Raw genomic sequence first — 11,289 nt, 5'->3', positions numbered from 1 at the left:
TGGCCAAAGTATTTGAGCTACAGCTTCAGCATCTGACCTTCCAGGTAACAGTCAGGGTTGATTTCCCTTAGGACTGACTGATTGGATCTTCTTGCAGTCCAAGAGACTCTCAAGATTCTTCTCCAGTACCACAGCTCGAAAGCATCTGTTCTTCTGCGCTTGGCTTTCCTTATGGTCCAACTCTCACAGCTATACATTACTACTGGGAATACCATCGCTTTGACTATATAGACTTTTGTTGGCAGGGTGATGTTTCCACTTTTTATTATACTGCCTAGGTTTGCCATAGCTGCCCTCTCAAAGAGCAAATGTCTTTTAATTTCCTGGCTACAGTCACCTTGTGCAAGTGATCTTGGATCTCAGAAATGTGAAGTCTGTCACTACTTCCATGTCTTCCCCTTCTATTTGCCAAGGAGGATGGGGCCAGATGCCATGATCTTAAGTTTTTTTGATGTTGAGTTTCAAGCCTACTTTTGTGCCCTCCTCTTTCACCCTCAACAAGAGGTTCTTTAGGTCCTCTTCACTTTCTGCCATTAGAGTGGTGTCATCTGCATATCTGAGGTTGTTGAAAGCAATTGTTTTAAGATTATCTGGATTATAAATCGGCTGTTTAAAGACTAGCAAAAAACCTGCTGTGTTTTGCGCAGTTGCCCTTGGAATCAAACCAATTACAGAAATGTTTTCGAGCAGCTAGCCAGAAGAATTATGTCAGGAGCTCAGTGCTAGAGCACAAGTATGGTGGCTGGCAATGGAATGGAATTATGGCACTCCTCCATATTCAAAGGTTAAGTTTGGGATCTAAGGATCTACTGTGATTAATTCTGAAATGAAGATACCTGCTAATAAGTGAAAATCTTTCTGGAGATAATTGCTTATTTCAGTGACCTTACTCCTAGTCTGTGGCATATTGTAGCTAGTGGATAAGTTTGTGAGTTCAACTCAGCCACAGGTTCTTTGGAGGACCTTAAACATAACATTGATCTCTCAGGATCTGATTACACATTACAATTTCCTTGTGTACTCTCAAAGAACTGGCAATCCATGCTCAGAACTCAGGAGCATAGGGACCAGTTTGGATTGGAAACATGAGAAAGGACTTAAGTCTTCCTCTATAATGTTTCCCTGATATGAGGCAGTCTAGAGGAGTATTAATTGATCTACCACACACAGTAATGTGTTGCATCTAAGTTTCCCCAATGGAGCAAATAGTTTCAATTCACTGGGGGGGGGCACTTAAAGCTCCTTCTCTCCACACACTGAAGTCCTGATCTGTATTGGCTGTTGTGTGCCTGGGAGGTTAACTCTGAGCACATAACTTCCAGTACATGTCTGATCGCCAGGGCAAGGAAAACATAATGTATAATTAGGCTCTCAGCCTCAAGCCTACTTCAAAAACAACATAATATTAGCTCCCTTAGAAGTTCCTGTAAATTAATTCATAAAAATATACTTTTACTATGCACTATCTTTATATCCCAGCAAAAGACAAAAGAGCAGTGATGTGGTGGGAAGAAAAAATATGTTATTCAATTAGACTGCCATCACAGACCATCACACTTCTCTCTCTGAAGCTGTTGCTGTGGGAACTGCTTTGACCATAGTTTTACAGGTTAGCTGTAGTCAGTCTTTATTACAGCCCACATACCATGGAGAAGCAGAAAAAATACTTTGTTATTAAGTTACTTACCTACATAAAATTTCTACATACTTCATTCAGCCTAGTATGTGTAACACAGTAGAATGTGAGTAAATTATACTCAGGATATTATTTCAGCCTGTATTTTCATTGTAGACATCAGAAATTTAGCAGTAGATACAGTAGTTTAATTGTATATTTCACTAACTGTGATCTGTATAAATTTTAAGATCTATGTTTCCATCCATCCATAGTCTGTGTAATGCTCCTTTATTGCATATATATTATCTTTGAAATGCTGAAGGATTTGTAGTTCTGGATACATTTGTGCAGTTTTCACATTTTCAGTATTCACTGTCTTTTAATTAAATTCCTTAATCCTGTTTTTAATGCTAATTTATGTTTTCTTGTTTTATTTACATTCTTATAGATCCCTTTCAAGAAGTGTAGCAAAACAGTAAGGTCGTTTTCGCACTTACCTTATTCCGGAATGACGTCCCTCTTCACCGCACAGCGTCTGCGCGGATTTCGCACTACTTGCTCCGCAGAACCCGGAAGTCCCGCGGCTTTTGCGTCGCAAATGTAAACTGGTTTTTGGCGGTTTACATTTGCGACGCAAAAGCCGCGGGACTTCCGGGTTCTGCGGAGCAAGTAGTGAGAAATCCGCGCAGACGCTGCGCGGTGAAGAGGAACGTCGCTCCGGAATAAGGTAAGTGCGAAAACGACCTAAGAGTAGTATAACTGAATAATCTTTCTTCCTACTACACCACTGATCTTTTGGGTTTTTGCTCCACCTTTAGTGCATCACTCTTCTCCTTTATCTTTATATCCCTCCCCTGGACAAAAACTTTGTAATCACTATCTTTTCCATGGCTTTAAATAAATCTTTATTTAGAAAAATTCACATTCTCAGATAACAATGGTAAAATTCTCAGATTAAGGCTTTAATATTAATCTCATTAGGGAATAAATTCAATTAGTCAGTAGAATTACTAAATACTTCACACTTCTCACAGTTGCACTCATAGAACAAGATGAACACGACTTCTCTGCACATGGAATATCACTGATACAACTAAATAGTTTATTCAATTCTGCCTCACTTCAGCAAATGCTGTGGATGTTGGGTCTTCTAAGGACTGCAAGGATTGCTCTAGTTCAACTCATGCACAAAGGGATTGCCTGAGCCAGCTTTGTTCTTTGGTTTCAGGCATCACCTTGAAAGAGCTCCATGTATGAAAGTTATTGAGAAAAATATGTGCTTTATTTCTGCACATAGCAATGTAATTGTAAATTCCATAGGATATCACATTAGCAGTCCTATGTACAAATTTCCAGTGTAAGTAAACTCAGAAATGAAGTAACTCCATTTGATTCTTGTCATGCTACTAAAACCCCATCTTTCACAATCACACATCACAAATAACTGAATTTCTTGGAGGACTTCTTTCTATGATACTCAAATTCCACAGCAATTGGAATTCAGCCTCTGTGAAGTATCTGGTTGAACTTCATGCCATTTCTCATTATTATCTTTAACTTCATGTATAAGAGAACACACATTTACATGAGACTGTTTCACACATCCATCTCATGGCATGGAATAGGCTTGAAGCTGGTTTCATTATTTTCCAGCAGTATAAAATCATATCTACATAACTGAAACCTAGAGAGAGAGAGAGAGAGAGAGAGAGAGAGGATACACTGTCAAAACAAATGCAACATTTGACCTTTAAAATGCATATTGCCAAGTTTTTTCTATTATTTTTAAAAATTTAACTTAAAAAAACAATGATATACAACAAGTGTAGTCAAATATTTACAAAATCTTAACCCTTTAAATTCCCCCTCCCCAGACAAAAACCTATAACACATCTATACCATTATCCTAGGATAAGATTCAAATAGGCAAAGTTCAAGAAGTAGATACAATATGATCAACATAAAAAGCTGCAAAATAAACTCCCTACATAGAAAATACATACTGATACATTCAAAAGAAGCTCAGCTTATAGAATGCATGGAATGCACAGGGTGAACTAACTTCCCAGAAAAGGAGGGTGAAGGGGAACGGGGAAAAAACAAGCAAACAAACAAAAATATCCGGCTCTGGGATTATTTTATATTTGGGGAAATATCCTCTTACAGTTCTTCGGCACTGTAAAGTACTGGGGTTGGCGCAGTAAGAGACCAGAGTTGGAGAGTGATTTCAGCAAGCTTTACTTCAGGAACACCAACACAGACTGAGCTCTATTCAAACCTCCCGCTCCTTTATACAATTCTTGCCCCCTTCTGATTGGTCCTTAACTATGTACATGGATTGGCTATTTACAGGGGCCTAAGGGCCTATCAGGGTACAGTATGAGCCTAGGTGTTGATTGGCTACTTATGTTTCAATCCTTCCCCTGATTGGGCACGCTTAGGCGTTCTCTGGAACCCTGGTGTGGAGTACAAGCTTTGGCTTGTTCAGCTTCCCTCCAAAAGTAACAGTTCCCTCCAAAAGTAACAGTTCTCCCATTTGAGCCTAGGACACAACACCCCTCCCCCCATAGTTCCAGCTATCCGGTGACATAGTCCTGGAGATATGCCGGAGGGCGGCGGTCTCGTGTCGAGCGTCGGAGCTCCGAGGGGACTGGGTGTTCCGACTCGGTTGGTGGTTCCACGGCTGCAGAGCTGGAGACATCTGGGACGGCGGCCCCAGGAGACCTGGGTTCAGCTGCGCGGTCGGGGGTCTCCTCCTGCTGGGCCGAAGCGGGCTCCATGGAACCCTGTTCTGTGTCAGGCTCACGGGGACTTACGTTGTCCGGATCTGGAGCCTCTGACCTTGGCTCCTCAGCAGGCAGGCGACCACGGAGTTGGTCGATGTGTCGCCTCAGGAGATGTCCACCCTCCAAGGTCACTGCATAGGAGACCAGTCCGGTGACGTAGTCCACCTTTCCAGGGAGCCAGGCGGGGCCAGTGGTGGCATAGTTCTGTGCCCACACTGTCTCACCTGGGTAGAACCCTCTGGGGGCTTTAAGGTGTTCCGGCGCCAGTCGCCTGTCTGGGGCTCGGTCAGGGTGCAGCTTGTCCAGCAGGGTGGTGATGCGGCGGCCCATGAGGAGTTCGGCTGGACTGTGACCTGTGGAGGCAGTGGGTGTGGTCCGGTAGGCCATTAGGAAACACGCCAAGTCTTTTGGCCAGTCTGAGGGGCCCAGACGGTTCAAGGCCTCCTTTGCCGTGCGCACCATCTGCTCTGCCTGGCCGTTGGTGGCTGGATGAAACGGGGCAGAGCGAATGTGCCTGATGAGGTTCCTGGCTAAGAAGTCCTGGAACACTGCGGACGTGAATGCTGTGCTGTTGTCGGTGACGATGGTCTCCGGCAACCCGTGGGTTGCAAAGATGGCCCTCAGAGCCGTGATGGTCGCCTGCGATGAAGGCGAGGGCACCTGGACCACCTCCAACCACTTGGAGTATGAATCCACTAGTATGAGTAGAGTCCGCCCATGGAAGGGGCCAGCAAAGTCCATATGCAGTCTTGACCAGGGGGTTTTGGTGGATTCCCATGGTTGCACTGGGCCACGTGGGGGGTCAAGCCTTGACACCTGGCATGTCGGGCACCTTTTAACCCAAGCCTCAATTTCTGCATCGAGGCCGGGCCACCAGACATAGCTCCGTGCGAGAGCCTTCATGCGGACTATGCCCGGGTGTGCCTCGTGCAGGGCTCTAAGCACTTGGTCTTGCAAGGGTTTGGGGATGACGACTCTGTTGCTCCATAGTAGGCAGCCTTTGTGGGTGGATAGTTCGTCTTTCCGGGCTGCAAACGGAGTAAATTCCGGCCCAGTCGAGCCCTTGGGCCACCCCCTCCCCACCCAGTCCAAGACACGGGAGAGAACCGGACCACGAGCGGAGAGGGCAGCAACGTCGCGGGCGAGCAATGGCCTGTCCGGAAGCATGTCCATCAGTAGGATCTGATGAGCCGGGGCTGGATCGGGATCCACGTCAGGCAAGGGCAAGCGGCTCAGGGCGTCAGCATGGCCCATTGCCTTGCCCAGGCGATGCACTAGGGTGTAAGTGTAGCCGGCTAGAAAAATGGACCAACGGAGGACCCGTGGGGACAACACCTGAGGGGTCTGCCGGTCTGATGCAAAGAGGCCCAAGAGGGGTTTGTGGTCCGTATAGAGGGTAAAGGGCCGGCCGTAGATGTAATCATGAAATTTTTTGACGCCGGCCACAACTGCCAACCCTTCTTTGTCAATTTGGGCGTAGTTCCGCTCCGCCGACGAGAGGGTCCGCGAGTAGTACGCGATAGGGACTTCGGTCCCATCAGGAAGTCGGTGGCCCAGAACTGCCCCCACGCCATAAGGGGATGCGTCGCATGCAAGGACCAAGGGCAGGGTCTCGTCGAAATGGGCAAGGACAGAGTTGGACATCAGGAGGCCCTTGATAGCCTGGAAGGCTTTAGCGTGCTGGCGGCCCCATGCCCAGGGTCGGTTCTTGTCTAGAAGTCGGTGCAGGGGTTCAGCCACCGCTGCCTTGTGGGGGAGAAAAGCATGATAAAAGTTTAGGAGGCCGAGGAAGGCCTGGAGTTCTTGCTTGTTGGTGGGCGCTGGAGCATCTCTGATGGCACGCAGCTTGGCGTCGAAGGGGTGGACCCCTTGGGCATCGATGGAGAACCCCAGGAATTCCACCCGATCCACGCCCAGGAGGCACTTCTCCCGTTTGACCTTGAGGCCAGCTGTTTCAAAACGTTGTAGGACTCCTCTAAGGCGGGCGGCGAATTCTTCAGGCGAGGCTGCCGCGATCAGCACATCATCGAAGAATGGAGTGACTCCAGGAAGTCCTTTTAAAAGAGAGTCCATGAGTTCCTGGAACAACCCCGGAGCCACACTCACGCCAAATTGCAACCGCTTTACTCTAAAGGCCCCCCGGTGGGTCACAATTGTTTGGGCGTTGGCCGTGGCCTCATCCACCGGCAGCTGTTGGTAAGCTTGGGCCAAGTCCAACTTGCCAAAAATTTTTGCGCCGGCTAGGGTGGCTAAAACGTGGCTGACGATGGGCACAGGGTATGCGTGGGCCTGAAGAGCCTTGTTGAGGGTGCACTTCTAGTCTGCACAAATCCGCACCTCCCCACTGGGCTTGACTGGAGTCACGATGGGAGTTTCCCAGGTTGCGTGGGTGACAGGCTCTAGTATTCCCTGTGCAATCAGGCTCTAGTATTCCCCGTGCCAGTCTGGCTTCCGGCCGGGCCATGGGACGGAGACGGTCTTGGTCGCCTTGGTGGATGACCTCCAGCGGCAACTGGATCGAGGCGGTGCGGCAATACTGATGTTATTAGACCTGTCAGCTGCATTTGATACAGTCGACCATCAGCTGCTGATTCACCGCCTCGCCGACATAGGGATAGAGGGGCTGGCCTTACAATGGCTTTCCTCCTTCCTCATGGGTCGGGGACAGAGGGTGGCGATTGGGGGTGAGCGATCCCAGAGGCGCACACTAGATTGTGGGGTGCCCCAGGGAGCAGTTCTCTCCCCGATGTTATTCAACATCTATATGCGCCCCCTCGCCCAGATTGCCCGGAGATTTGGGCTGGGTTGCCATTAATATGCAGATGACACCCAGCTCTATCTACTAATGGATGGCCGGCCCGCCTCCGCCCCGGGGAACCTGGACCGGGTTTTGCAGGCTGTTGCAACGTGGCTCAGACTGAGTGGGCTGAAGTTGAATTCAGCGAAGACAGAGGTTCTCCAGGTGGGTCGTGGCACTCTGGGGAAGGAAATATCTCTCCCGGCCTTTGACAGGGCGCCACTGAAGACGGCGCAACGGGTAAAGAGCCTGGGTGTTTTACTGGAGCCTTCATTATCAATGGAGGCCCAGATAACAGCCACTGCCAAGTCAGCATTCTTTCATCTGAGGCGGGCGAGGCAGTTGGCCCCTTTCCTAGAGCGGCAGGACCTAGCGATGGTGATCCATGCGACGGTCACCTCAAGACTGGACTACTGTAACGCTCTCTACATGGGGCTGCCTCTATACCGGACCCGGGAGCTACAGCTAGTGCAGAATGCGGCAGCCAGGCTGCTACTTGGTCTTCCAAGATGGAGGCATATACGGCCTGGGCTGCGCGGACTGCACTGGCTGCCGATTGTATACCGGATCCGGTACAAAGTGCTGGTCATAACCTTTAAAGCCCTATATGGCCAAGGACCGACCTACCTGAGGGGCCGTCTCTCCCCATATGAGCCCCAGAGAGCACTGAGGTCAGTAGGTAAAAACAAACTGAATATCCCTGGGCCAAAAGAAGTAAAACTGCAAAGCACCCGCACTCGGGCCTTTTCCGCCGCAGCCCCACAACTCTGGAACCAGCTCCCAGAGGAGGTGCGGGCCCTGCGGAACTTAGATCAGTTCCGCAGGGCCTGCAAGACCGCCCTCTTCAAACAGGCGTTCACTAATGATGGTATCAATGTTTACTGCTAAATTAATAATTCTTACCGCCACTGTTAGTCTAGGAATGTTTTAATCACTGATTGATTTTAATGTGTTCTTAATGTTTTATTATTGTATTGTTCATTTTAAATGTTGTAAGCCGCCCTGAGCCTGCTCTGGCGGGGGAGGGCGGGATATAAATAAAATTTTACATTACATTACATTACAATCAGTTTATCCAGTTCCTGCTCAATTTTAGGCTTGAGCGCGAATGGAACTCGCCGCGCTTTAAGCCTAATAGGCCGCACTGTGGGGTCGAGGTGTAGTGTAACCGGGGACCCGTGTAGCAGCCCAAGGTGCCATCGAAAATGGCCGGGAACTCTTCGCAAACCTTGTTAAAGTCCACTCCGACAGTCTTATTGACCCCCCTGATCTCTATTCCCAGGGGCTTGAACCAGTCGAGACCCAAAAGGTTTGTAAGATGGTTCTTGACCACTAGCACTTGTAGCTGGCCCTTGAACCCCTTGTATTGGACTGGGACCGGGCCCACTCCCAAGATAGGCACCTTATTCTTCTGGAAGTCCACTAAGGTAAACCCCGGGTCCCTGAGACGAGGCCTCAGCCTGGTGGGAATTTTAAAAAATGTCTCTGCCGCTATAATAGATGATGCTGACCCAGAGTCCACCTCCATTTGGCAGGGCACCCCCCCCCCGATCCCTACATTGACCCGGATTTTGGAGGGCCTGACTGGCGAGGGTAGGTACTGTACCGGGTATGGGTGGGCGTGGAGAGCGTCGGTCTCGAAGTCTGGCTGGCCTTCGGAGTGCGCAGATCTTTGCAGGACGCGTGCTCGGGATTTGGATCTGCAGGCGCAGGCGATGTGGCCTTCCTTGTTGCAGAGTCGACAGGTGGCATTCCGGAATCGGCAGGTCTTCCGCTCGTGCTGGCCCCCGCAACTTGCACATGCAGGTAGTGTCTTGTGTCTCATGCCCTGTGGGACGTGGGTGGTCTTCCTTCCTGCTGAACGATAGCCGGTTTGTAGAGCTTTGTCCTCGTCTGAGTCCTCTGTAGATGGTTCAGGGTTGATCTGGTGTGCCGCAGCCTGTCTTGTCAGCCGTGGCTCTGCTGATCTGCCCTTCTCCCAGCTGGTGGCCACATAGATTGCCTTTGTTAGGTCGCACTCGGAGAGGGACAGGAGTTTCTGTACTAGTTTTTCGTCCCTCAAGCCCCATACAAACTGGTCGAGAAGGGCTTCGTTGAGGTCTGCGAAACTGCATCGGCTTGCCACCCGGCGCAGGCTTGTCAAGAACGCCATCGTGGTTTCGCCTGCCTTCTGTGTCCTTTGTCGGAAGTCCCAGTGCCGGGTGAGCTTGGTTGGCTGGGGCTGGAAATACTTCTCCAGAGCGCTGATGATGTCGTCCACCGGCGTCTCTGAGAGCTTCCTGGGTTGGAGAAGAGCCCTGGCTAAGTCCACGGTCTCCGTGCCACACGTACTGATAAGCAGAGCTCTTTGCATGGTAGTCTCTGTAATCTTCTGGAAGGTCAGGTATGACTGGAAGCCTTCGACCCACGAGTCCCACAGCTCGGGGCGATCGATGCTAAAGGGCTGTAGGAGGTTGGCTGGAGCCTCCATTCTTGGCAGCGTGTCTGGGCGGCTTGCGAGCTGGGGTGTGCGCAGAGCGGAGGTGCGGACCCAGATGGCTTGGATTTAGCCACCTTTCCGTGTTCCTGGTTCTGTTGCTGGTTCTTACTGGCATCCCACCTTCGTCACCAGTGTAAAGTACTGGGGTTGGCGCAGTAAGAGACCAGAGTCGGAGAGTGATTTCAGCAAGCTTTACTTCAGGAACACCAACACAGACTGAGCTCTATTCAAACCTCCCGCTCCTTTATACAATTCTTGCCCCCTTCTGATTGGTCCTTAACTATGTACATGGATTGGCTATTTACAGGGGCCTAAGGGCCTATCAGGGTACAGTATGAGCCTAGGTGTTGATTGGCTACTTATGTTTCAATCCTTTCCCTGATTGGGCACGCTTAGGCCTTCTCTGGAACCCTGGTGTGGAGTACAAGCTTTGGCTTGTTCAGCTTCCCTCCAAAAGTAACAGTTCCCTCCAAAAGTAACAGTTCTCCCATTTGAGCCTAGGACACAACACCCACACACCCAAATCCAGGAAGCCTTCGTGAAGCTATGGTTTCCTATTGTTATATACCTCCCTGACCTTGACATTTTTGCCAAAAAACAAATTTTATCATAATCTGATATTTTTCTAAAAGCAGTGACACTCCTTTACTATTGCATTTTGTCTATATTGCCAAGTTTGATAGAGCTTCTGCTTCCATGTTTTAGGAATGACAGGGAACTCTTGAGTAAGTACACAATGTATATACCCAAAGAGGTTTTTAAGAAGTGCAAACAGTAGATGCCAGCCAATGGAGTTTCTCAAGCTAAAATTGAAGGTAGGATACATTTTGCAATCATCTCCCCCCCAAAAATACTCTCTCCCATTTGGATGATTTATGTAAGGTATTCTTAGGGTTGCCAATTCTGAGACAGGAAATTCTTGGAGTTTTGAGGTGGATCTTGGGCAGCTTTTGAGGAAAGGATGGACCTCAACAGGGTATAGTATCATGGAACCCACCCTCCAGAGAAGCCATTTTTCCCCAGAGGAACTGATCTCTGTAGTCTGGAAACCAGCTGTAATTCCTGATTTTCAGGCTCTACATGGAGGTTAACCAACCTGGTATTGCTTCCTCCAGCAAAACAAACACCTCCAAATATAGCATTTTTATATAGCTGTGCATTTATTTTCACCAATCCCTCCCATATTTTTTTGGTAGCAGCCACTCAGCTGCTCATTCAGTTTTCTTTTACATCTATTTTTCTCCTAGAAATAGTGAGGTCATCACACAGTCCATCAGTGTTGCTATAGGATGGTTACTGAAACAATCTTCAACACTGGGGTACTTATAAGCTTTGTTTGTCTTAGTAAGGCATTGACTGTATGATTGCCTCACTGTATCTAAGAAAAAAAGCACCTGACAAACAACAGCTGATTTAGGACTGTGAACAGCAACAGCTAATGTGAGGAAATAACATCTGTGAAGGTTTTATGAAACAAAGTCATGTTCTGGAATCTCCTTTCTCAAGCCAAAATTCAAACCGGATAAAATCCAGCAGCTCACATCTCTTCTATCCTCTTACCCCTTCAGAATAATAATAGCAAACTTACAATGTAAGTCATCTTTTTCAA

General features: G+C 48.5%; 1 protein-coding gene across 1 annotated transcript in view; it reads right to left on the bottom strand.

Annotated features, from left to right (window-relative positions):
• Positions 1 to 2,499: 2,499 nt before the first annotated feature.
• Positions 2,500 to 11,289, bottom strand: part of LIPI (lipase I) — a 54,939-nt gene continuing 46,149 nt past the window's right edge. Inside the window, exon 10 of the mRNA XM_060234411.1 lies at positions 2,500 to 3,302. Within this exon, the coding sequence (XP_060090394.1) occupies positions 3,215 to 3,302 (88 nt within the window). The 3' untranslated portion in view covers positions 2,500 to 3,214. The remainder of the gene's footprint in view (positions 3,303 to 11,289) is intronic.

Source organism: Heteronotia binoei, chromosome 3, assembly GCF_032191835.1.
Source record: "Heteronotia binoei isolate CCM8104 ecotype False Entrance Well chromosome 3, APGP_CSIRO_Hbin_v1, whole genome shotgun sequence".
In the NCBI taxonomy this organism is placed as follows: domain Eukaryota; kingdom Metazoa; phylum Chordata; class Lepidosauria; order Squamata; family Gekkonidae; genus Heteronotia; species Heteronotia binoei.
Note: the sequence above shows the minus strand (reverse complement) of the source record. Positions and strands in the feature narration are given on the sequence as shown.